The sequence below is a fragment of the Periplaneta americana genome, chromosome 9, assembly GCF_040183065.1.
Source record: "Periplaneta americana isolate PAMFEO1 chromosome 9, P.americana_PAMFEO1_priV1, whole genome shotgun sequence".
Classification (NCBI taxonomy): domain Eukaryota; kingdom Metazoa; phylum Arthropoda; class Insecta; order Blattodea; family Blattidae; genus Periplaneta; species Periplaneta americana.
Window position 1 is genome coordinate 177249361 of NC_091125.1, and position 27899 is coordinate 177277259.

Here is a 27899-nt window from a genome sequence, read left to right on the forward strand (position 1 = left end):
TGGGTTATCAAAATGTTTTTATTAACAACCAGTATCGCATAGTTTTCGAGAAAAATGGCTGATACGAGTGGTCTGAAACACCTGTATAACTGTATAACACATTTTAATCTCTGATGTTTAGTGACATATATTATTTCATACAAGGTAATTTCATCATGAATTCAATAAAGAAAGAGATTCATTTCATTCTGATTTATAAATTTTAAGGTACAAAATATTTATTCCAGAGAACAGCGAACAGAAGTTCCAGCCCACTTCTTTCCTGCCGTCACCCACACAATGGCTACGTTAGCCTGCAGGATCATGCTTTGTATTTACAACAATGTAGAATGACTAATCTTCGTCCTGTAACTTCTTTTTCTTCTTCTTTTTCTTTCCACTGCTCGTCTCTGCCTCGGCAAAAGAGTCATCAACAACAAAGCCCGAATTGTCTTCATCTCTCGATTTCTTCTTCTTTTTCTTCTTCTTGCCAGAATCTGAAAAAATAAAATAAAATAAAATAAAATAAAGACAAGCATTGTATTATGTGCTACTATTAAAAATGTTTTGTCTCCCTGCCTCCAAAAATTAGATGTCTGTAAACAATAGTACAAATATTTTCTATAGCTCTAGACTTTTTGCTTTCTCAATAAGGAAAGAAACATGAAGAACCACCGTTCAAATGTAATATAATGTGAAGTATATGACATCAGCTTCTTGAACTAGTGCATCTAGTGACTACAGAGCAGCATACCAACTGGACACTTACATTCTCATAACAATAACAAATTAATATTTCTGATTACTACAAGTAAGACGCAGACATGACGCACTAGAAACATGGCGGCTGTATTGGGGCAGGCTATTGCCAGTATTCACCAACATGTCTGACCAGTAACCTCATCTTTTTGTTCCTCTGCAATAAGAATATACACATTGGCTCTGTTCACGTTATTTACAAATGACAGCTCCAAAGCATTACTGCAATTTATTAAACAAGTCAATACTGTGCAATTTTAATCACATATGATACAGTATTGTTCAACCCTATACGGACAGACTAATGTGTCTGCAGTATGATTACTAAATTAGTGGGTTGCTTGGCATTACGAACGTTGGATTGAACAGGAAATGTGATCTGTAATACTACAGTTCCTTTCCAGTGTCACAGTAATGAATAAGCACATCAAAATATAATTTTACAAAAGAATGTGATTACAGCCAATGTTCTATTATATAATGTACTATTTCACAAGCAACTGAATCAGTCATTACAAAACAGGTTCATATCCGTAATTCCAAATTTTACAGGAGAGAGAAAAAACTAAATATTTTCCTCATTCCTTTGCATACGTCACCACCAACGTTATGAGACTCAAGTGTAAAGGTGTAACCAATATTATTTAATGTCATTGTTATCCTCTTCATCCTGTATGGTCTGATGTCTTTTCGATCATTTATTTAGAAGCTGTTTGAGGTTTATTTAACTTATAAAATGTAATTTATTGGAGGTGTTTAGGCTCTTATTCTATTCAATCTGTTTTTTGACAATGTAACATATTTTCTCTTTAAATGAGCACATCAATGAATGAAACATTTAACAACATACAATTTTTACTTGAAATCAATTTCTGTCAATCTTGATTGTCGTATCATAGAACCACTGTTACTTTAAATTATCAAGGTGACGACCACGTATCGCAGTTTATGTAAGTACTGTACATATGCCAACAAACCAGATAACATCAATTTCATAATATAATCACATAAACTAAGACAAAAACAAATGTGCATATTTGCATAGAACACCATTTTTTTTTAATGGAAAAAAATTCTACTTGCAGCTGTTTTGCATTGCTAGGGACAAAAGCCACCACCAGCCACAGCTCACTCTTCAGTCTGTCCACAGGGCAAGCTGGCCTACAGGAGACTAGGGGGATATGCTAAGGAGGAAGGTGGATGATGTGATCAAAAAAAATCCTATCTTGGTGGTATTTTTTGCATTAAGTGAGGTGCTTCAAGGGAAAGGGACAACCATTCCTGAAACTGTCTAACATCAACTATGCAATGCTGGACGCACATTTCCTGGTGCTTACAAACAAGAGGCGCAAAATGACTCTTGACAACTTTCAACAAAATCATCGTCACCTACAATTTGAACTACACATAGGCTTTTTATAGTCGTGCACTTTCTATTGATAAGTAGTAATTCATTTTAATTAGATAATTACGTAATACTGTTTCCGTAACTTACATCGGGTAGTGTACATTTGATTGCTTACTGTATAAAATTCTTATTTTCTGCACAGCTTTCGTTGTCTGGTAATGACCCTTAATTTTGTGAAGTTTGAGGAGATCGACTAGTTAGCAGAGAGGCATTACTGTACAGTCTGCTTCCAATAATGTAGTTGAAACTTGTCACACATTGATATTGGATAAACTTCCATATTAAATTTTGATTCATTCTTACGTAATATATACATACTTCTGCAATTTATCTGAAACTCAATCCCCTTACTTGTCACAGAATTTAAAGAATATGACCTTCCTGGAACCGTAGCACATGAGCAAAACTATCACTTTCGACAACACAGTATTTGTTCGTCACTTATTATGTATATGACACTTCTGGCTGAAATGCACATCTATTATCAGACAGTACATCTCACTTCACGATATGTGTCAGAAGAAGAGCTACTAGTCAGCAATGTAGACAATGGAGGGGGAAAGGAATTGGCCACCCTACCCAATTATCTCTTGCCTCATGAGTCATGACGAGGTTCCAACAACAACAAGTTGCTATGCATACAGTTCGTACAGAACTGCCTCTTCTATTTGAGAGAAACACAGGAGGAACTTACATCGCAACTCCTGCATATTACTAATATCTGGGTATGTTACAAAGGGGTGCCCTTCGTGCCATAAATTTTGTGACCTGGAATTACAGCTGGGCAAGAACGAAAAATTTCCTGTTTTCTTACATAATGCATATTGTATTCGTTCATTTGTATGTCCAACATAGTGAGAAAAAAGTTATATTTGTGGTAGGCCTATACAATAGCATTGGCAGCCTCTACAATCAAAGGAAGTACACCTACTACATCACTTGTGCCTTTATTCTTTTGAAAACTGTAGGGTCTACTGATGACTGCGTAAAATGTTGTTTTCGTAAATAATTAACTAGGCTATGTTTAAAGCATTTTCTAGAATTTCAGCCAAGTCTGATGAGTGGCATGGGGCTATAATTATTGAAATGACTGCTGCATTCTTTAAATTATTTGGATACTTGAGATAAACACAGATTAAAAATGAGCATTGAGAGAAATAAAATATACAGACTTGCCATTAAGAGTAATTTTATTATAGTGAAAGATGCCTCTGGAAAGAAACAATGTTCTTAACTTCCGATGGGAAGCAACACAGGAAAAGCCAAGTTTGTCCGAGCTATACCAATCTGCCTTTAACTATAACCAAATGTTCATAAAAGAATATATTTACGGAGTTTGATAAATTTTCGAAGCGTTTCGTATAATCTGCATATTTTGAGGATTCACAGATTTTTATATTATAGTATCGGTAAGAAAAAAAATCACCAATTAAAATATAACGTACCTGGCTGTGACATATTATGCAACGGCTAAAGCTCAATTTTAAATTCCGTTTCAACAACGGAGATCCTTCAGTCTATGATATAGATGTCTGTTGGATATGTGCTTTTAAGACGTAGTACCTTAATAAAAATTAAACTTAATGCTCTCATAAATGTAAGACAATATGTACAGTATACTGATGAGCCAGTTAATAAGGGAAATAACTCAAAATTTAAAGTTTTCGGAAAACTAGTTCAAGGATCCATGTTGCTGTGAAAAATCCAATTAACACACTCTAATTTCAATCTTATAGTATATATAAACATCATTAACAGAATTTGGAGCAATTTCAATGATCCTTGGATTTTTCAGAGCAACATGAAGCTTTAAAACGCAGGTTTATCAAAACTTCAAATTCTAAGTTGTTTCTCTTTCGAACTGGCTGGTGGACATATTTAGAACCTAACTGAACTGAATGAACAATAATGAGAAATCACAGTAACATAAAAAAAGAATAACGAAATGCACGAAGAAAAGATTTGTTGCCAATCCAAGAGGTTGATAAACAAGAGATAGCACTTCATCTGACCCTGTTTCTGGCTAACGATATGCAACACTTTTGGATGCTTTCCACAACCACATTTGGACTACTCCAGATGGAATTAACAACAGTGTCCTCTTTTCAACAAAGTAATGATGACATATCAGAGTTGGATACTATTCTCTTCTACCTTAGCCCATCATTTTTTACACATAGTACATACGTCGAATCTGGGCAGACCAAACTCATTGCTGTAGCTTAACTTCTGGTACTCCACATACAATATATATTCCACTTTATACTCCAATTATCTATATCAACTTTACAGTAAAAAATAGCTTCAGAATCAAGTACGATCTTGTAACAGAGATCCACTTTATAAACATGCTCATATCACATTTCTCTTGTTCAGGAGATGGCACTTGACTCGACTCAGTAACATTTCATGGAGGCTACTTGTAATCAACTTAGTGCAGCTTGGTACATGTAGTGTACTTCAATGTAAAAAAGTCATTTTCAGAAAAACATGGAGATAAACCCTTCTAGTAATGACTGACTGAATTGTTACGAAGCAGACATAGAAATCTAATTTCTAGAAAATGCTGTGCTGTGTCTAACAAAAAGCACTTTGCCACTAACAAGTTATAACAAGAGGAAATGGTTTCAATGGCGCAGTTATACATTCTCACCTGTCAGCGAGGCGTCCACATCCTCTCTGCTCACGTCACCTGTAACATATCAATATAGTGCGTTAGAAGTTATATTATTTCATGAGTGTATCGCATAATTCCCCCCCCCTCCCACCACCCAAGATTTTATCATGCAACAAAAGACAATTAAATAAAACACCGTATTATTTTCTTTTCTTAGTAATTCTAGTCAATGGTCACTGGTCCCTCCATCCTACAATACTCAACTTCCTGATATCATCCTACCACATTTTCAACTCTTCTCCTTCCTTCAAGTTTGCCACTACAGATTTTCGTCATTACTTGGAATGGCATCCTTTCAATATGTCCTAACTAATCAAGTCGGGCTCTTTTAATTTCGATGACCAAATCCGGTTGATTATACATATCTCCAAATCCCTGCTTCTTGCATCTTTCTCTCCCAGAGATTCAGGGAATTTTCTGTAACCTGTATTAGCCGTGTTCTCATTTCTAGCTGTTATGTTCGATCGAAGACACTGAAAATCCCTAACACTGATCACAATAATTCATGGCATACTGTAAATGAAATGTGTTATAATTTTCCGTTAAAAACAGGTGAAGACATCCTTCGTCGATCTTAATTTGATTTGATAATGGTGCAGGACAAAAAAACAATACAAAATCCTTTGTGGGTCTAAAACCGGAAAACTTCCTACTATCGATACCGGTGTGATGGAATACATACATATATAACTTCGTAATGATGGTTGGGAAATAACTCGCACCTCAACATCAATTTAAAGCATGTATTCACTTCATGACAAGAGACAAAGTGGAATCAACAGTGTTTATTCGACTGAATTAAAGGGATCTAAAGTGTTCTCTATTTATGGTAATACGTGAGTAGATAATTTGTTATATTGTTCTTTTCTAGTAAATTTTCATTACTGTTCTTTCTAGTCACCAACTGGACACCAAAATAAAAATGAATTATCGAGTTATCCGTGTTCTATTTGTAGGCTAGGAACTGCTCCATGGCTATTATGATCGCCCAAACACACAAGAGTCCAAGCTGCCTAGCCCATTTCTTGAGTCACGTCACTCACAACTCAGCACCTATTACATTGCTTCATGCTTCACAATTCTATAAGTTATTATGTTTTAAAGTATTGTATTATTCAAAAACTCCATGTACAAAAATACTGTAAGTTCTGGGCTTTCAAGATACTGGCAAGTCAAAGCTTTGACTAGAAACAAATATACTGTCTAAATGAATCGTAATTGGGTACAGCCGTCCCTTATATTACTGTATTTAGATAAAAGAGTAAAGTTTTACATTGTTCATGCAAGACTGTTAAGAAAGTTATGTAATCAGTTAAAAATTTAATGAGTAATTACTTTATTGCATGATATTATGATTATGAAAGCTTCCACATGCTTGTGTACAAGTCGCACAATGAACTACTCTGTAACATCTGCCTGCAAGAATTTTTTTCTTTCTTTTTTTTTTTTTTTTTTGCACATTAAACCCTAAGTAAAGGAGATCAACTTATTTTTATTCCCTACATAAATTAATGTACCTCTTGGAGAAAACAGTTTTTCGACACTCAGACCATTTGCCTGAATTATGCAATAATATTAGACAGACAAAACGGTAACTTTAACCAGCAATAAGGGAAGCTAACCTAATATATTAATAAACAGAAATTTGATTTGATGTTTTCAGTATTCACTTCATACATGTGAGAAAGCCGCGCAATAATTTCTTAATCAATAATATATACACAGTATATATATAATTCGTTTAACCTCCTTTCTATCTGGGCATTACAAGCTAGTGCCCACAGAGGGACAATTCTGTGAATCACACAAGACATAGACAATGGAGGGACTCCTCTGGTCAGGGATCAACTTGACGCAGGGACCATCTCCTAAAGATAACATGAACACATACCTACAAGGATTAGTATTATTGTTATTATTTTGTTAAGCCCATGTTAGTGTGGGTAGAATTACTGTGTACAAAGTTTAGACTCAACAGTATTGTCAACTTTCTATGTGGCTCTCCTATGCTTTAGACTCAACAGTATTGTCAAGTATCTTTCAGGCTTTCCTAAGCTTTAAATATGACAACACTGTCACCAACTTACCTTCAAGGACATCCTGTGCTTCAGACTCCACTTTTATCTTCTTTTTTTTCTTCTTGGGCAAGTCGTCAGTTGCCAAATCTGTTTCATTTGCTACTTCGTGTTTTTTCTTCTTCTTCACAGGTTCCTCACCACCATCAGCAATGTCAATCTCAAGTTTCAGCTTCTTCTTTTTCTTCGGATGCATTTCGTCTTCTACAAAAATTAGCACAGGAACAGGTTTGATAATCCAGCTGTATACATGTTACAGGACAAACAAATGCACATTATATTCTAATCTCGATATACACAAAATTATTCTGGTTCTTTCTTTCAGCTTTCAAGTGTCCTCAAAAATGTTTTCATTTGCAACAGTACATGAAACCTCAAAAAGATCCTACACACTTATCATTTATTTTAATGGAAGACTATTAAAAAATAAATATCCTATATTTCCGAGTATAATGTGCACCAATTCCCTCTGTTGTAACTTTGGTCCCCACGGAATATCAAACTCTATTTTCTTTTATACAGGTGCCTGCGTACCGCTGTCCTCTAGCAGAATGACAGCCCTGGTATTTCATTCCCTCCCACTGTAAAAAAAAATAAATAAAATAAATTGTAATTTTTTTTAAATGCATTCAATCGACTTTGGCTTTAATTTTTAGAGAGGTAGGGTAAAAAGTTACAGAACTTAAAATGTACCTTCGAATGTCTTTTCCCCACCTTTCTATCATTTTTCTAAACTTAGTTATCACATTTACCGCGACTGTCAGCAAAAGCCAAAAATGTTGAATGCCATAATACAAAAAGAGCTGCAATCTTTATATGATGACAAACAAAGATAAACTAATACTAATTTCTGTCTACTTACATGTAAGGGTCATCGTGACTAAAGAATACACATTTAAAAAAAATGTTCGAGTTACCAATTAATTCTTAAAATACAATAAATAAATAAATAAATAAAAAAGTTGTATGAACACATTTCATGAAGGAATTGTTTCGAGGTTACTCTTTAATAGTGATTGTAATACAAATGCTTAAATTAATTATTCCAAAATTGTCTTAATGAAGATGAATATCTCATTTGTTACAATTACACGTGATAAAAATTACAATGTTGTTTTCAGTTAAAATTGTTACCAATTAATTTTTATTCCTATGAGAGGTTCCATGCACTCTGCAGACAGGTCCCTCTAGTTCTGTGAGAATGAAGTTGAAATCAATATCACAGAGGATTACAATTGGGTAGCAATATTATAGAAGTAGATATGTAGTAGTGAACAGCTCCATGCTACTTGGACTCAGCAGTGCATCATTTCTATCGATGTGTAACACGGTCTACCTTTTCTTCCTAGTACATGTTCTCATCCCTATCCATCATTCCACACAACCCAAGCAATGACGTGCAACCAAGCTTTCTCCTTGTTCCATAAGATATTAACAGAAATTTGGGAAATGCTGCAATCTCACTGGGACTTGTTTCCTATTATTCAAATCTTCCCAAACTCATATTCTCAATGAAAGAAATCAGATATTCCAAATGAAGTATAAAACTTATCATAGTACCTGATTTCATTCATTTCGAAAACCAAGAACTGATACACGTGATTTTTGTTAGGTATTTGAGTGATAACGCAAAAGAAAAAGTTGTGCAACAGTATTTGAGGCCAGCCAAATTACACCCTAGTGCTTAAGTGCACAACTTGCTGAGTGCCGCTGCCACAACAACCAATCAAGTAACTTTTGTTTCCTAGAAGGTTCAGCAAAAAAAAGATTCAAATTCGGTTTGCCCCTTTTTGTATGATTTCATAATTAATAACAATAAACTCCAGGAGAGAGAAAATATTAAGTACATAATACTTTCATCTGATTGATGCAGAGGGCAAGATAAAAATTTAACTGTGTTGAAATTTTGTACTAAGCTTTCAGGAAGAAAAAAAAATATTGAACACATTTTTCTCAGTAGAGAGACAAACAGTCAATGTGATCACAACTTTGGTCTGTATGGAAATTTTTTTTTAAAGATACTGGGAACAATGAGAATGTTTTATCACAATATTGCAGAAAGAATTCCACAGGGTTGCCAGATTGTACGTTTTTCCCATATTCTTACATTTTTTGGTTGTTAATTTGGTTAACATCTTTTATTCCCTCATACAACACTTTCTTCCTTTTTTTTTTTTCTTTTCGAATCTGGGTTGGGTAACAGTATTTCTTCATTGCTTTCTCAGTATCAAAATATCTGGAAAAGAAAGATCTCAGTATTCTTGAATGACACAACAGTTTGTACACGAGCCATAACAAGAATAATCAAGTCTATGGGAGCGAGACTAAAGGTACGGTCACACGTCGCTACTTTTGCAGCGCTGCAGTACAAAAAACTGCGCAACTCTTGTACTGCGACGTGTGAACAACGGTGCAACCCGAAAAGTAGCGGCTGCCGAACATGCTGCCCACTACTTTTCCATGCTGCGTGCAGCTTAGAAGTAGCGACGTGTGAACAGGGTTCTCAGGGTTGCAGCCGCAGCATTTTTGATATCGGTTTTGTTGAAACTTTTGCTGCGGTTGCGACCAGTGTTGCCACCCAAATGTGCCAATGATACTTTTATTGTTTGGATATATTTTAATGTTAGATTTGATGAAAATAAATTATTTGTAACAGTTATTAAATGCACAACACAGTCTGAGCATATTTGCTGACGATATAATTCATTTTTTTTTATTTTCCGTAGCGTAGTTTCAAACAGGAAGGTTGCCAACATTGATTACGTGAATATGCTGTTGGTTATCACTTAAGTATATAAACGTTTTTAAAAGCTTTATAGTAAAAATAATGCCAATTTCTGAATACTAGTTAGGACAGAAAAGCAAATAGTAGATAAGTAAGCTATCGCATGATTTTCATAATAATGCGAACATAACCACAAAATGTATATTGAGAAGTCAACACGGAGATGGAAACCTGCAGCATGACTGCGGCTGCAAAAGTAGCGCCTTGTGTGTGAACAGACTCGCAACCTCCAGTTGCAACTTTTGCAGCACTCGGGTTGCGCAGCACGAAAAGTAGCATGCAGCGCGCTACTTCTGGCTTATGTGTGAACACGACACGCAACTTTTGCAGCTGCAGTACAAAAGTTGCGCAGCAAAAGTAGCGATGTGTGACCGTACCTTAAGAGTTTCATCAGCAACTCTTATTATTATGAATTATGTAATTGCGTGAAACTGGAATAACAAATTAAGTTCTATTGAAATTTTGGTCTATTTACGTCAATTAGAGATCTGTTAACAAACATCTAAAATGTTAGATGCTTTGTATCTCAAAATCAAGATTTTGTGGTTAAGTTCTTGTAGTCACTTATACAACAGGTAACAAAAGAAAGCTAACTAAAGTAGCGGCTAACTGCGCGACCTAGAGCTAGCTAGCACTGCTTCATGTAAATGTTACTCTGAACTGAAGTGTTTGAAGTTCTCATTTTTCTATGCGCAAGCTGGCATTACCTGGTGCTCGCTGTCTACTTTATGAGCAAGTCTATTGGTCTGAATGCGCCAGTTGAAGCTTGTCAGCAGAGAGGAATTAGTAAGCGAAGTGAAGAAGCGACACTCTTTGTGGGCCATGAAGAACAAAGAATACAGCAACAGGAACAAAACTGCAGAACTGTGAGAAGACAGAGCTAAAGAATGGGCTCTTAGTCCTTTTAAGCATTTAAACCATTACTGTTTACACTTCAAAAAATTATGAAAACATTCAGTACTGTCTTCTATGACGTTGTTGTATAGTCAACTGTCCAAAAACAGTTTGAACGACCCTCATAAGTGACACCAATAAGACATCGTTCATGAGACAGCTAAGCCAGGAGATAATGGACTAGGGTGGCCAGTTCCTTCTCTCTCCATTGCATACATCGCTAACTAGTAACATATTTCACTCAAAAAATTGTTCTTCCTCGGACACAAATCTTTAAGTGATACATACTGTCCGACAACAGATGTACGTATCAGCCAAAACCTCAATCAGAGGTGGTTTCTATGACGATGCCCGTTATACATTGGAACTGAAGAACCTCTTAAATACATTACGAACTTCTGTCACTGTGAAATTCTGATGAATGCTTTCAAATTCACTGTGAACTGTGATCTTCCGGAATGTTGGTATGCCATTAGTGTTGCATTATCAAGACCTTCATGAAGAAGACATACATTGTAATCATTTTAGCAGTTTCAATTGCCTTTCCCAATATTCGCCCCTTGTTAACGGTCAAACCAAATCCACATTCTATTGTCTGTCTTGCTGTTGACAGTTTTTCGTTGTAGAACAGAACTTCTACATTTGAATTATTTTTCGGAAAAGGGGTGATTAAACATGTTTTAAGGGTATGCTTATAATTATGCCACTTTAACATTTGTTCTGGAAATAGTGACTGGATCACAGCCAGTTTCCTCGGAAACTTGGATAAGCAGTAAAGAACAATCAATTCAGTCACCATTTCGTCCAGCAAGAATGTAACAGCCAAGGGGAAGTAATAATGATAACGAACATTTGATAAGATTTTAGAATTTAAAGTACACTATCTTTACTATATTATATGAAAGAAAATTTTATTTGATTTGGTTATATTTCAGAATTTAAGTGAAACAATCTTGTATGAAAAAACATTTTACTTGAGTTGGTTATATCTTAGAATTTAAAGAAAACTATCTTGTATTACATATTAAGAAGGAAAATTTTATTTTGTAATACTGTGTAACACAGAAGTCAGTTGACAAATGGGAAACATTACTAAACCATAAAATTGAAATAATTATTGTACGAAGTAACATAATAGCGTGTTCCCTCCAAGATGTCCCTAATCTGAGTGACTTTTTTCACTTATATTGTTTGGTTGGCAGTATTGCTAGAATTATCTATCTTTTGTCTCCTCATCAGTTTTCCTGAATTAGCTTCTGTGGAATACGTAAAATCAATACAGTCCATAAATTGAAGTAGGCCATGGTATGGTAAACAACAATGCTACAGTTAGTGTGTCATTTATTGTTTGAAGCTATTGAGTTATGATTTTAAACTGAGTAAGAGCTGAAGAAGATAACATTATTGTTTATTGTTTTCAGTTGTGATATTGATATTCATTGAGAGTTAAAGAGATCATGTTGACCCCTGAACAGCGAGTGGAGCTAGTACTGCTCTGGGGGACAATCACAGGACAAGAGAAGCTGCAGATGAGTTTAATCATTGTCATCCTGACATTCCAAAACCATCATACCAAAATGTAGCCAAGTTATTGTATAAATTTAAAACAACTTTCAGTATACTCCACAAGAAACGAATTGGTCGTTCCAAATCTGCTACTGGCTGACAGCATTCAACAGAGAAGATGACAGCCAGCCTAAAGCTCAGTGTGCTGGTGGAGAATATTGCAATCTGCACATTTCCAACCCTACAAATTACAGCATTAAACACAATGCAAGAGGCGAACATGTTGCAACTAACTGGACCACACAGCATTTGTGTACTGATCGATCCTTCCTTCAGCATGTTCTGTTCTTATTCTTTCTGGATGGGCACCTCATACACAAAATGCACGATATTTCTTTGATGGACATGTAATCCAACACTTATATGGGGAATTGCTGGACAGCATTGTAACGCAGTTTCTGCATGATTTTCCACTGAGCAAATGGGGAAGAATGTGGTTTCAACAAGATGGGCCACGACACATTGTGCTCTAACACTTCGCCAGAAACTAAATGAGATGTTTGGTGTGCACTGGGCTGGATGAGGCCTCTGCAGCCACCAGACCTCACACCCCTTGATTTTTTTCTATGGGGATTTGTGAAACAAAACGTTTTTTTCAGAGCCTACATCTGTAGATGACTTGAAACAAACGATCCATGTTATCCAGAACATCTCACCTGTAACACTTTTAAGTGTGACAGAAGAATGTCAGGATCGGGTGAGACACTGTCTTCAAGTAACTGGAGTACCCACATTTTGAACATTTGCAGTAGTGTTGTATTTCCAATTAGAGTAATGTCAACTGACTTGTGTCATACAGTACTTTAGAATTTAAAGGAAGCTATAAAAGATGGAGAAAATATACAGCACTTCTATTTCATTACTGAATAGTTTAATTTCATAAAATCCCCCTACTTCAGTGTTCTGCAAGTTTCTCTTCTGGTGAAATGGAATGTTTTCTGTTTCTTATCTTATTTAAGGTACAGAAAATGTAACCAGCTTCATCCAATAACATTTGACAAATCTTTGTTCCTCTTTAAATATTCTAAGCAAATGATGGAATTTACTTAGTTCATGCCACTTTTCATAAATGGTTGTACTTCCACATAAAAATGACTCTATATTATAGATCATCTACAGTAAAACCCCGATAAGACGCTGTTCAACAGACCGGGTGTAAACCACGTATTAGGCGGGTATATTAATTTTTAATTGTATACAGTATCTATTAGCATTTTTCTTTATTGAAATACATGATTCATGAAAGGTAATATAGTATTACTCTATTATGTAATTACTGTACTGTACATCAAAGACATTTACAATATGCTCTGTACTTAATTCTTTCGAAAAAAGAAAAAGTCATTTACAGTTGTTTGCCGTGTGCGTGTACTCCAAGTCCTCATGTTTACCACACTTCAGTTTCCTGTGATTACATCCTCCCGACGTCGCAGCTGCAGTGATTGAATCGCGATTTTTTATTATCGTTCTTAATATCAATAATGGGATTCCTAATGAATCAGAGAGTTGTTTCTGATTAAGACTACTGTTCTTATCATACTTCAGTAATTTTTCCGACACAGAAAGCGCTTTTCATTTAACACTCATTGTAATCACATTCACAGACACTTCAATACACTAAAGGACAACAAACTGCCCAGCAAAAATTTCCAGAATTGTATTACAGCTGAGTGAGGAATGTTGTTTGAGAGAGAGGGTTAGCAAGAGGGTGAGGTATTGTAACTGTATGTAGGCTTTAACCACGCAGATAAGGAGAAGGAGTCGAATAAGAGAGGGTAACAAGAGGGTGAGGTATTGTAACTGTATGTAGGCTTTAACCACGCAGATAAGGAGTCGAATAAGAGAGCGTAACAAGAGGGTGAGGTATTGTAACTGTATGTAGGCTTTAACCACGCAGATAAGAAGTCGAATAAGAGAGGGTAACAAGAGGGTGAGGTATTGTAACTGTATGTAGGCTTTAACCACGCAGATAAGGAGTCGAATAAGAGAGCGTAACAAGAGGGTGAGGTATTGTAACTGTATGCAGGCTTTAACCACGCAGATAAGGAGTCGAATAAGAGAGCGTAACAAGAGGGTGAGGTATTGTAACTGTATGTAGGCTTTAACCACGCAGATAAGGAGTCGAATAAGAGAGCGTAACAAGAGGGTGAGGTATTGTAACTGTATGCAGGCTTTAACCACGCAGATAAGGAGTCGAATAAGAGAGCGTAACAAGAGGGTGAGGTATTGTAACTGTATGTAGGCTTTAACCACGCAGATAAGGAGTCGAATAAGAGAGCGTAACAAGAGGGTGAGGTATTGTAACTGTATGTAGGCTTTAACCACGCAGATAAGAAGTCGAATAAGAGAGCGTAACAAGAGGGTGAGGTATTGTAACTGTATGTAGGCTTTAACCACGCAGATAAGGAGTCGAATAAGAGAGCGTAACAAGAGGGTGAGGTATTGTAACTGTATGTAGGCTTTAACCACGCAGATAAGGAGTCGAATAAGAGAGCGTAACAAGAGGGTGAGGTATTGTAACTGTATGTAGGCTTTAACCACGCAGATAAGGAGTCGAATAAGAGAGGGTAACAAGAGGGTGAGGTATTGTAACTGTATGTAGGCTTTAACCACGCAGATAAGAAGTCGAATAAGAGAGAGTAACAAGAGGGTGAGGTATTGTAACTGTATGCAGGCTTTAACCACGCAGATAAGAAGTCGAATAAGAGAGGGTAACAAGAGGGTGAGGTATTGTAACTGTATGTAGGCTTTAACCACGCAGATAAGAAGTCGAATAAGAGAGGGTAACAAGAGGGTGAGGTATTGTAACTGTATGTAGGCTTTAACCACGCAGATAAGAAGTCGAATAAGAGAGGGTAACAAGAGGGTGAGGTATTGTAACTGTATGTAGGCTTTAACCACGCAGATAAGAAGTCGAATAAGAGAGAGTAACAAGAGGGTGAGGTATTGTAACTGTATGCAGGCTTTAACCACGCAGATAAGGAGTCGAATAAGAGAGGGTAACAAGAGGGTGAGGTATTGTAACTGTATGTAGGCTTTAACCACGCAGATAAAGAGTCGAATAAGAGAGCGTAACAAGAGGGTGAGGTATTGTAACTGTATGTAGGCTTTAACCACGCAGATAAGGAGTCGAATAAGAGAGGGTAACAAGAGGGTGAGGTATTGTAACTGTATGTAGGCTTTAACCACGCAGATAAGAAGTCGAATAAGAGAGAGTAACAAGAGGGTGAGGTATTGTAACTGTATGTAGGCTTTAACCACGCAGATAAGAAGTCGAATAAGAGAGGGTAACAAGAGGGTGAGGTATTGTAACTGTATGTAGGCTTTAACCACGCAGATAAGGAGTCGAATAAGAGAGAGTAACAAGAGGGTGAGGTATTGTAACTGTATGTAGGCTTTAACCACGCAGATAAGGAGTCGAATAAGAGAGAGTAACAAGAGGGTGAGGTATTGTAACTGTATGTAGGCTTTAACCACGCAGACAAGGAGTCGAATAAGAGAGGGTAACAAGAGGGTGAGGTATTGTAACTGTATGTAGGCTTTAACCACGCAGATAAAGAGTCGAATAAGAGAGCGTAACAAGAGGGTGGGGTGTACTAAGGTATGAAGTATGAAGGTTTAAATGCGCAGTTAAAGGGTCGAATACCATTACTTTTCAGGCTAATGGCACCAGTGAGTTCAGTGACCAAGATATTTCATTGCTGTTACAGTACATTGCTGAAAATTACATAGAAAATCTTCCACAGAAACAGTGTATTATGCGGGACTTGAGCACAACAAACGGAGTATTTTATAAAGACGTTATATATGAAATGAGCAGGGACGGACAAAAAAAGCGTATAACACGGGATAGCGTAATAAATGGGCGCGTCTTATCGAGGTTTTACTGTATATTAGCTATTTCATTATGTATGTATAGTGACAACCGTCAGGTGTCCTTGTTGCGTTGAGATATGAGGTCAGAAGTTCTGTGTACTGTGTAACTGCACTGCCAAGAACTCGCTCAGATAAACAATTATTGACAACAAGCACAGAAGTGTCTACTAGCACGACAAAGCGCCAGTAGAAGCTAATGGAAGCCTGAAGGGACAATCGAGTCAAAAATGAACCTACTCTACAAGCACTGACCAAATGGGCTGACGACGACAGCAACAGCAGCAGCACATAAAACACAAGATGAAGAACTGGGCAATCACACCACATGTCCAGAGACATTGCGGTTCCGATAAGCTAGCTAATCTAAATTCCGTCAATAACTTATCAGTTATTGTGCTTTAGGTTCGGACAAACGTTTTTGCTACTAATATTAAATGTTTGTAAGTTGAACATTGAAGAACAAAATGGCTTCAGGAAGGGCAGATCATGCTGCGATGGATATTTTACAATGCAAATTTTGATTGAGAAGCATCGAGAATTTAATATAGAAACACATTTGACATTTATTGATTTTAGAAAAGCATTTGATAAAGTGAACAGAAGTTTGGTATTCGAAATTTTGACAAAGGATCAGATTCCAAAGCAGATCATATATAATATTTATAACCTTTATAAATTAAACCTTATTGCAGTAAAAATAAAAGAAAAAATAACCCATTGGACGGAAATAAACTCAGGAGTCAGACAAGGCTGTGGCCTCTCTCCTTTGCTTTTTAACGTTAGTATGATTGCCATTGTGAAAGATCTTGGAGAAACAAAACACGGATATATCACTATTAACAGAAATTTAAAATTAGATGTAATAACGTTTGCAGATGATCTTGTTTTACTGGCAACATCTGAAGATGATTTGCAATGTCAGTACATAATTTAAATTTAATACCTCAAAAATTTTCAATGGAAATATCCATTAACAAAAAAAAAAAAAAATTATGGCCTTTTGTGGTAAATACCCAATACCAAGCAAAATTTGTTTAAATAACACAATTTTGGAAAGAGTTAATGAGTTTAATTATTTAGGATATAAACTTACTTTCGTTGAAAATTTGGATTTATCAGAGAAAATTGTAAAATTCAACAAATCAATGGGCATCATTAATAGAGTTTTAAAACCTTCATTAATACAAAAATCAACTCGTACTAGTCTTCATCAAATAATAGCTCGACCAGTCTTATTTTATGGGAGTGAAGCGTGGACTATAAGGACAAAAGATGAAAGCAGACTAACAGCTTGCGAGATGAGATTCATGCGCCGAACAGCTGGCTACACTAAATGGGATCGAAAGAAAAACAAAGAACTTAATGTGTCATCAATACTGGACTATATCTCCAGATATCAGTTAAACTGGAAGGAACACGCCTCAAAAATGGTTTCATCCAGGATCCCTAAGGCAATAATGAAGTATCATCCAAAAGGGAAACAGTCACTTGGTCGACCTATGAAAAGATGGCAAGAAAATCGCTTTTTCAGGCCGTAACAGTTCTTTTGGGACTAATACTTGTCAGGATGATGATGATGAAGTTCAACATATCAGAGATACCTACTCACTTGCCTGCTGTAGTCACCCAGACTATATCTTTTTTCTTTCCTTTTTCATCTCTGTTTTTCAATAAAACATTTCTTTAAACCATTCATAGTTACTAGAATGAGGCGAAATCTTCATCCCAGAACCCCACAATAACAGTGGTCAGCAAACTGACTGGATGCCAGATCAAATCCTTCGTTTTATTTTTTTATCGCATCTACCAATGTGCTATGAGGCTCCAACTATCCTCCTCCCTAAAGACAATTCCCCTGCAGACTCACCTTCATTGTCGTTGCTGATCTCCTCAATAAGCACCTTCCTCGGAGACTGTTCCACCTCATCAAACTTCCGCTTGCCTGAAGGCAGCGTGGAATCAGCCGCTGCAGGGTACTGCCACACCTCGCTGGAACACGACGACACATTAATTGCCACTCTGTCATCCTGTTCCTACACAGGCCTGCAGCAAGGTCGCACTCACCTCTTGCTGTGGTACTTCTCCAACTTGGCTTTTGTTTTGCCTGTCCCACTGATGCGTCGCAAGTTGCCTTCCTCCAGGAGACGAATGCGGTCCTCCACTTTCACTTTGTGTTCCGCTCCCAGGTCGAGGGAGCTGTCCTCCCCTAGAGCATCCACCCTTGTCGCTAACGCAGCCTTGGCCGCGAGCATCCTCGAGATCTGCCGGCAGAGTACTTATGTTATTCAGATATTATGGCAAGGATATGAATAGAAAGGGCAGGAAAATTAGGATTAAACTAGAAGAAATCCTTCCCACACGTCTGCATGAGGCGAAGTTGGTTCTTAAATTGAACAACCATCATCACTGTAACATATACCCACAAACCACCCTTTTGTGTTAATAGAGTCATTTGCAAAATATTTCCTGGCCTTCTGTTTCATTCTCCGTCCTAATTAATTAATTTTCAAACTTCCCCTAAAATAGGGGTTGCCCTGAAGGACTAAGTACACCAAATATACAATTAGTATTAGTAAATACATACAATTTCATGAAAATGTTTTCGTGACTGTCTCCCTTCCATCTCTCACTTTCCTATTAAATATTATATATTCGTTTCAGTAATTATTTGCATTGCTTTTCTTAAATTCACCTGCTCTTATTCAATCTTCCCCTACATTTACAACACTCATTATTTATTTATTTTTCTCTTCGCTCCTACTCCTAACTGCCTCTTCCCATATACTTATATGCAGAATAGTACTCCAACCAAAACACTGATTAACATTAATTATCCAATCCACTTCACTTCACTTCTCATTTGTTCATTTTAATTCATTGTTTCTGTGTCCACCTCATTACAGTCTGGACACTTTTGTCTCTGTTTTTATTCTGCTATACTCATGTACATTTCGCTGAAGAAAGAGATCGAGTTTTGCATGAGTGAAGAGTTAGGAAAGCGTAACAAGAAGTGAATGAGGCAGCAAACACCTCTTCAGCATCCTGATTATAGAATCCTACTTGCACAAGAATGCTCAAAATTAATCTCTTAACTTTTACATTTATGATGTTATAAGCCAGCAAACTCACCTTGCCCTTGTTCAAGGTGCTCGTCTGTCCTACTAAGGTGCTGTGATAGATCAGGCCATACTTGGGGGTGTCCTTCTTAGTCTTGAGGGCCCGGAATAACGCCTTCTCTGCTCCCAGGATCTGCACGGTGGAGGCAGGATGCTTGGCCAGGTTGATCAGAGAGCCTGCGTGTGAAATAAGGCGTGCGCCCACTAGCTCGCCCACCAGCACCGTCAAGTTGGGCGCCATGGCCATCATGCGACTGCGCAGGTAGTCGTACAGCTGCGCCCTGTACGAGGAAATCTCTATCACCTGCAGCACAGATCATCCTCCATTACTCACACAGCTCCGTGGAACTGTTTACTGTGCTGGCAGACAAATTTCAAATAATTTTCCATGAAGAAGGCCTAAGTTGTCTTGGAAAATTACTGCACAACAGGAAGGAAAAAAATACCTATTAGGCTATATATGCAGTCTGCCATTAGCATGGATGTCCCTCATATGGCCTGCTGAAGTTCCAATGAAATATTTTCTCAAACGTCATGTTACTTTTCTGACGTAAACATATGTTTGCTTCAATACAGATATAATAATTAATACTGGTTATAAATAATAATATTTCCATCATTAAAAAAGCAATGAGAGGCTATTAAACTTTGTTTCCCAAGTTCTATGTAATTTAGCATGAATGAATTTAATTTGACGATAGGAAGGAAGGGAATTTTTTTTTTCAATAGTATGTGTGGTAGCAATGATTCAAGCTACAAGGGAGGGGCAGTGTGTTGTGGATGAAAATTGTGAGACTGATATTTCTACAAATATTTTTCTTGAAAAACCGAGGTTAGTATGCAGACTGATTGTCATTATGTATAATTCAGTCTAATAATAGTAAAATTATGATAACATAACACATTTACTTATTGAAATGTTTAATATTGAGGGCCCAAACTTGGGGGCAGTACAACCTAATTTCTAGAAGAGATACATCAAAGATGACTACTTTGTCATTAGCATGGATGTGTGTCAGTGATGTCAAACAGAGAGCAAACGTGCTCACAGCCCGTAAGGCACGCAGGTACAAGTCACTGGGTTGTACATTACACATTGACAAAGAAGTTATACAGTAAGTTTCAGGCTGACTAAACTCTTTACTTCTTATGTAAGTGAAAGATGAGGTGACGCTCTTTGTGGAAACTATTTACTTATAAAGCAAGCAGTGTCGAACGCCTGAAATTATTAGTTCATCTACAGAATGATATAATATTCAAATTAGTTTGTTTTTATCGACATTAAATAGTAGTAAATGTATGTGAAGGTGTATTATAGAGCTTCTTCCTCACAGCACTGTATTTATGTTTGCAGAATAAAGTACAAACAAACTGTGTGCTGCTAGTGGCACAGACTCATTACATGTCAGTTACCAGTTGTGTCTATAAATTGTCCAGATTTTCGTACACAGATTGTCAGTTTGACGATGCTTCTTACCATTGTGATGTCCTTTGGTTAAGCCAAGAAAAAGTTCTGTCCAGGTATTTTGAATTGGGTGAATATTTTTCAGAATTCATAATAGAAAAATAGAGACAGTCCAGAACTAGTGACTCTACATGGATCGAGGAACTTAACTTTCTCAAGGACATATTTGAGCATCTGAACGTTTTGAATTTGAGATCGCAAGGAAAGAATCAATTAATTTGTGTTGACAGATATTGTTAAAAGCTTTGAGATGAAGATTAAATTGTGGATGTCACAGATCTCAAAGCACAATTTTTATGATTTCAACACCTTCAGTCATTGAGCTCCTGCTCAACAGTGTAAGATATGCAATGTTTTAAAAAATCTCCGGGAAGAGTTCCACAGACGATTTAAAGATATTGACCTGCTCCAGCCCAAGTTGGATTTGTTTTGCGATCCTTAGACATCAAACCCAGAAAATATACCAACACAGTTACAACTGAATACCTGGATTGACAAACATCCCAAGTCCAAAATTTACCGAATTCGACTTTTTACCTAACAAGTTGTGTTTTACACAGGCTACCACTCTGCAGAAAAGAATATCCCAAGTCCGACTCTAAGCCTGTGTTTTTGGATCATACAGATTTTATTTCAATACTCATAATGCAAGCCTGTACTTGTGGTCCTGGAATGTTAGCCAATTCAGTCTTCCATTAGAAAATATTTGGCTGCAGGAAACAACATTTCACTGAGCATAAGCAGGTTTACACGAGAAGTCAGGAATTTAAATGTATTTTTACAAGTGTGATGATGATCATATATTTAAGCGGTACATGATTATGTAACAGTTAATAACAATAATTAAGTTAAAGAGAAGCTATGTTTATTATTTGTTATATCCTACTATTTTATAATTAATTGCATTTATTAGAGAGGTACATGCTGCAAAACATGCTTTTATTTCTTGTATGAGCGTAATACATTATCTATTACTGAAGAGCAGTTTAATTCATCTTGCAGTGATAGGCCAATAGAGGTAATTTTGCTCACCCCTTCCTGTTCACTGCTACTGCCTGCAGAATAGATTCATTGAAACCTGTGAGCGCTTGGTAGCACGTAGAGTGTTTCACATCCTCTAACTTGACATCCCTGGTGTATGTTGTCATTTCAATGATGCTTTGTCATGCTAATGATACTTCTATTTAGTTTTTACTGAAGCATGTGTGATTTATTTTTTGACAAGTTATTAGCCCAAATTAAACAAACTAAATTAAAATTAAATTACATTTACTAGTACATTCATAGTAACAATTTTTATGTATGAAATACATGAATATTAAAAAAAATTAAGTGATTTTTTACATGGTTGATTTTTATTAGTTTTTAGGTTTTCTGCAAGACCTCAGCATTAGAATTAAGGGTTGAGTCATTAGCATGCAGCAAGTAAGACAACATTGTGCTGGCTATATATCCTCAGTTAGTATCGAAAACATTTGTTTTCGTATTTGTCTTTTCAACTTCAAAAATAATTTTTTACGAAGTTGAAAATGGCCCCTAATCATAGAATCACCAATATAATGTGACGGCAGGCCGAATAATCTCAGCGCGTCGGGGAACTTCGTGCACGTCCAGCAGAAGCGAACTCCGTGGAGCGCTGAGGGGAGATGAAATGATGGTTGCTGCGGCGAGGCGTGACATAAGGGGAATAGCGGCACGCTGTTCCGCGGCAGAGAGGGGGAAGTAATGCGACTGAGGGAAGGAATCCAGAGAAATCGAGAGGCGCCATCTTCTCGGCATCTGGAGATTGATCGCAAAATCGTACTCTCTGGAAACTATGGTTTGGTTATAAAAGAAGAGACGCAAGTGAGCTAAGGGCAGTTGTTGTTGTAGTCGTTGGACAGCAAGCCAGCCAGTCTTGTGTAGCAGTGAAACCAGCTTCGAGACCAGAGTTCGACTTGAGTGTGTCCGCAGCTGTGTGAGCATCCGAAGTCCTGAGTTCCAGTGCAGTGGACCGCAGTTGGGGACCTGAGTTCGAAGTTCAGTGGATTGTCTCTGAAGGTCTTGGGTTCGAGATACTGTGAATTTGAGTGACTGAGCTAGAAGAACTAGCCAAGGCAAACGAGCTGTGAACTGAGAACTGACAGTTCTGTGTTGTAAATATTGCTTTGTGAACATTAGTTAAGATTAGCAGTACATTGTTGTTCTCAATAATCCAAGTAAATTGTCATTGTCGTCTGTGGAGTGCAATAACGAATACTGTGTTGCTGTGTGGAGTGGAAATCCCATTGTTGACGGAAGTGTTTACATTCAATTAGAAAAAGTAATTATTGTTGTTTTGAATAGAAGTTACATTCTTGTTTGAAATAAAAGTTACAATATGATATTTATTGCCTTCAGCTTCCAATGGTAGCGGTGTCACCACTCTCTCTGATTACATTTACATCATCCACATGAGTCCCTCTTACTGCTTCCTAGCCGTCTTATTCCTGAATTCAATAATTTCGTGTAGTTAGCTTCTACTTTCTTATCCCTACGTCCCTCTTCCTTCACTTCCTAAACCTCTACCTCTTCATTTGTCTAATAACTATCCCCTACTAAACACACGAATTCATTTCTCACTCACTGTTAACCTTCATTGCACCTGTATGCCTTTGTTACAATTCACATTGTTCCCACTAAGTTGCACCACTTAAACGTCCGTACCATGTCAGCAGCACTGATTCCTTTCCATTTATACTTCACCAGTCAGGAATGAAGTGAACATGTGCTACACGTCACATGCCACAGCTATATGCAATTATTCCTGACAGGAATAAGATGTATGTGACTCCCTCTGAAAAGCTGCAGCAAGAACAAAGATAAGTCAAGATAAAAAAAATTGATGTCTGGCCTGACGTTACTCTGTCCTCAATAGATATCGCAACAGAAAAGAGTAGAAACATGTTCACTGGAAATGTCAGTCTTCCTTGTATAACACATGTACAACTGAGTGTCAATCAAACTCAGATCAGCTTAAAAGAGCCAATTATTTAGTTGTCAACAACCAAACTATCTTCCAGGGGCTGAAGCTCATCTCCTTTAAGGGAACTGCGGTGAAATCAACTACGAACAAGTTTTGTTGGTACACATTTTGCCACAAAAAGATGGCAGGACCAATTCTGATTGCAGTTGGGACAAGCCTTATGGCCTACACCACAATGTAGATGATGATGATGATGATGACATTTTTTTCACAATATGGAAAATTTTGTTTACACCTTCAATTAAACCATTAAGTAACCACCCCACCATGTAACTGTTGGGAACTTACAGATCAACTGCTGACTGAGTTCTTGGCAATGAAGCCAGCAGCTCTCCAATATAGGAGAGTGATGTAAAGAAATGTATTAAAACTGGAATCAGGGACAAATCAAACTTTGAAACTAAAAGATCAAGAGCTATTATTACAGATTTAAAATATCGAATTTAGGAAATCATTGATTAGGAAGCTATCACCAATCCCATCAACGCTAAATAACCTAATTGTTGATACAGAGTCTTTAAATAACCAAGTAAAAAAAAAGTACTGTATGTACTGTTATTTATGTTCTGTATTGTTGTAGATCTATATGAGTAGGTCTACTTATTATAAATCTCAACAAACAATTACTTAATATCAAGGACTCTGCAACTAAACAGACAAACCTGATCGCACAAGTGCTGGATGTTCTGAATGTCATCTTCGGATATTTCTGTGCCCATTGAAATTTCTGCAGCTTCCTTCACCTTCTCCTCTACTTCTTCAGGAAGAATGTCTGACAAGTCTGAGGAACTTGTGTTCTCTCGTGTGCCTGCAGTCAACAGAGAAAATTCACGTCTGAGTAAGGTTCAGCTCCATACCTTCTTGTGATCAGGCTGTTATTCTGTTTCAAAGCAGCACCGTGCTATTTAATATACTTTGCTCCAAGCTTTCTTCCAGGAGTTGGTAACCCCCATCTTCTCCTCAACCTGTGTGACAGAAATACGACTTCAAGAACTGGCAACTAGCCAAGTGTTTATCCCTTGCACGTTCCTACAGTTAAGGGTAAGGATTTCTGTCATGTTTTGGAGGAAAGTATATGATGATCAAATAAGAATGTTCCAAGTCAAATGTTTGAAAAAACAAAATAAAAACAAACATACTGCACTCCCTCTCTCCCATCTGCCTCCCCCTCCAATTTTTGAATCTCACTATCACAGAAAATAAATTTTGAATGTTAAAACTCCACATTTCATTGCATTTACTGGCAGTTATCTTTCTTGCTCATAGTTTTGAACGATCAGGAATGTGGAATAATTGCCAGCAATTGGTAAAACAGCAAAACATTACAGAATTGCTTGAAGGAATGCTGTCAATACAGAGGATGTTTCAGATCGAAAGACACTGAGGACTGCCAAATGGTTTAAGGGAAAACTTAAAAACCGACTGTAACTGTGATGAGCAGTGACATGCAGAAAAGCATGGCAGTTCTGGGAAAGTGTTATGGTCAAGTCCAATGACCTCATCAGGCACAGCACAGGCTGTTGGATTCTATTAAAATAGGAAATAATATGCTGTCAACAATGTCAGTGGTACCATTAACATTTTTATTTGTCTATGTTATAATTGTTCCTTCCCTTGAATTTATACAAGTCTGCTTCACAGGTAGGTACGTCAACAGAAAACCACAGTTCCAGTCACACAGAGTTTGTGTGCACTCGATGTGGGTTTCTGGCAACTTGTCAGCCCACTCGAGTTATGTGGATATAAAGGGAAAAATTGAGGTGGTGTCGGGTTAAGTTCCTGAGTAGCTCAGTCGGTAGAACGTTGGTGCATTCAGCCGAAAGTCCCAGGATCGATACCCGCCCCGGAACAATTTTTCCCTTGAAATTATTCAACGAAGAGGTTATCAAAATAAATTAAACAAGAATTTGCATCCAATACAGAAAGCAGAGTGTTAGGCCTACCTATTATCTTGACAGTCTTGACGAAGGCAATGTTGTCAGTGATGACCTTGCCCAGCTCGGGGAAGTGCCAGCCGTACCACTCGCGGCACCGCATGATGTAGTTGTTGAGCTCCTTGTCGAGGTCGTCCAGCAGACACACGGCCTGCACGATCATGGTGTCTATCTTGTCGGGGCTGAACTTGAGCTTGTAGCGCGACAAGCTGTGAGCCAGCCCCAGCGCCATGGCCGTCATCTCCCTGCGAGGCAGCCCCGCCAGCAGGCTGTCCATCTGCGACCGAATGCAGCGCATCAGCTCCTGCACGGCCGTGTTCGACAAGCACGTCAAGCTCAGCTTGTCGCGGATGGCATTGCCCAGCTTGGCATCCGCCACCAGCAGCTGGTCTTGTAGGTCCTTGGCCACAACCTTCTTCAGCATCTTCTTCAGCGACTTCGACAGCTTGCCCTCCACCGCAGCTGTCGTGGCTGCCAGCGCTTCAGTTGTGTCGACGAACTTCTCGAAATGCTTCAGCTTCACCCTGCACCATGATAACGCCCTTTAGTCACGATCATAATACAGCATCAGGTTGCTTCTTAACAATAACTATGACAATGACGCAGCATGGGACATTCCACCTACTGTGGAAGGCTAGTCAAGACACAACACAAGTGTTCTCGACAAGCAACTACAGTAAAGGCAGAAGAAATAATACAAATAAACCAGCTTTATCAACTCTTTTATTTTATCCGTGGCGCTACAGTCCACAAAGGACCAAGACCGACCAGCTAACTGCACGTCTCACGACCACATGCCGAAGCAGAGATGGACGATCATCCAACCAGAATGAAGGCATCGTGTGATTAGAATGATGAGCTCCCCAGCCATTATAGCTGGTTTGCGTAACTGGATTTCGCTACCTATCATAGCTCCCCAAATGCATCACGATGCTGGGTGGGCACCGGTCCCATACACTGGCCGAAATTTCATGAAAAAATTTCTTCCCCCATGAGGACCCAAACCAATGCGCATTCCGTAACGCGAGCCTTAGGCAAGATGCCTTAGACCACGTCACAGTGTGGACCTTTATCACCTCCCAAACATTATTCTGTATGAGGATATCCACGGTAATGGATCCCAACATCGTAGCTTTTTCTGACAAGCAGAGCAAAACATTTAATAAAACCTTTGCAGTAGCAGAATTCATTATTTTTCACATTTAGTATTTTATAAAACTAGAAGAATATTGACATCAGCCTATTAATACTTTCATCATCATGTAAGCCTACGGTAAAATCGTAATACAGCGAACGCTAAGCTCCGCCCACGACTCCTTTCCACTTTTCCCCTACTAGCTCACCAGACACTCTACGTGATAGGCGAGTGTTGTGTCGAATGCACATTTCATGTGGGTGGGGATAACTTCCCCTACTGGCGTTAACTATATTGCGATTTATCCAATAATAATAATAATAATAATAATAATAATAATAATAATAATAATAATAATAATTATATTTCTTTACTATTTAGTTACCATGTTAAGGTACATCCTTTGACAAGGAAATGCCACTCTCTGTAACGTGAATTTGTCTAACAAGTAAGTGTCGTTTGCGAGAGTTTGACACAGGGAAATATTAAGCATCGAGGTCCGAGGATTAAATCAAGTCGTAGCAGTGACGTATGTGTATGTCACGAAACGACATGGCTTAGAGATAGAGCTCTTGCTCCTCATTACAAAAACCCGGCTTCATATTTGTATGCGTTTGTCAAATGCGTATCATCATGCTTACGAAAAGGCACTTTTCAGTGCCAATCATTTATTTTGTGTGCACAAGATTGAAATTTTGAAGTAAGAGGGTACAAAAGAGATCCGTGTTCTGAAATTTTGGAGAAAATTTCGTTTTTTTTTTTTTGTTTTTTGTACGCAAATAACTGAAAGAAGCTGTCTCGGTAATAAGTACTCACACTTTGCTAGCAGCTTCTGGGGTTTCAAAATCATGATATAGATTTTCTGCTTTCGCAAGCTTCTTCTCATCAAGTAACTGCGAATAAAAAAATGCAAGCAATTAATAATCCAATTAAAATAAACAAAATTACAATAAATAAAAAGCACGATTCTCTTGTACCGGTAAGACATCAACAATATCAAAACACCGGTTCTCACCTTAAAAATTGCATAACCAGCAGACGTTTCGAACAAAACCAACATGGTGACAAATTTAGATAACTAAAACTTAACAAATCACATGTATCAGACCAGGACGATCATACTATTACTTCGTATTTCCGATCGCATGTATCATAATTATAATTACTTCGTATTCCACACACGCGGTCTCCAAGATGCCACGTCGGTATCATTCCTTTGAAGCAAA

General features: G+C 37.6%; 1 protein-coding gene across 1 annotated transcript; it reads right to left on the minus strand.

Annotated features, from left to right (window-relative positions):
• Positions 1-177: 177 nt before the first annotated feature.
• nop5 (nop5 ribonucleoprotein) lies at positions 178-27899 on the minus strand. Its single transcript, XM_069836532.1, has 10 exons — positions 27689-27899; positions 27490-27566; positions 25548-26062; positions 24267-24412; positions 19149-19439; positions 18084-18280; positions 17887-18008; positions 6911-7102; positions 4800-4838; positions 178-476 (listed from the first exon to the last, which is right to left on the minus strand). Exons 1-10 carry the CDS (start codon positions 27731-27733, stop codon positions 334-336), a joined length of 1767 nt encoding a protein of 588 aa, XP_069692633.1. The 5' UTR covers positions 27734-27899; the 3' UTR covers positions 178-333.

Bases quoted from the DNA above. Each gene is read 5' to 3' on its own strand.
- nop5 (XM_069836532.1), bottom strand. From the start codon at position 27,733: ATGTTGGTTTTGTTCGAAACGTCTGCTGGTTATGCAATTTTTAAG. The intron at 7,103-17,886 runs GTGAGTCTGCAG...TAATTTTTGTAG, and splicing joins GATCAGCAACGACAATGAAG to AAGACGAAATGCATCCGAAG. The intron at 4,839-6,910 runs GTAAGTTGGTGA...GATATGTTACAG, and splicing joins AGCACAGGATGTCCTTGAAG to GTGACGTGAGCAGAGAGGAT.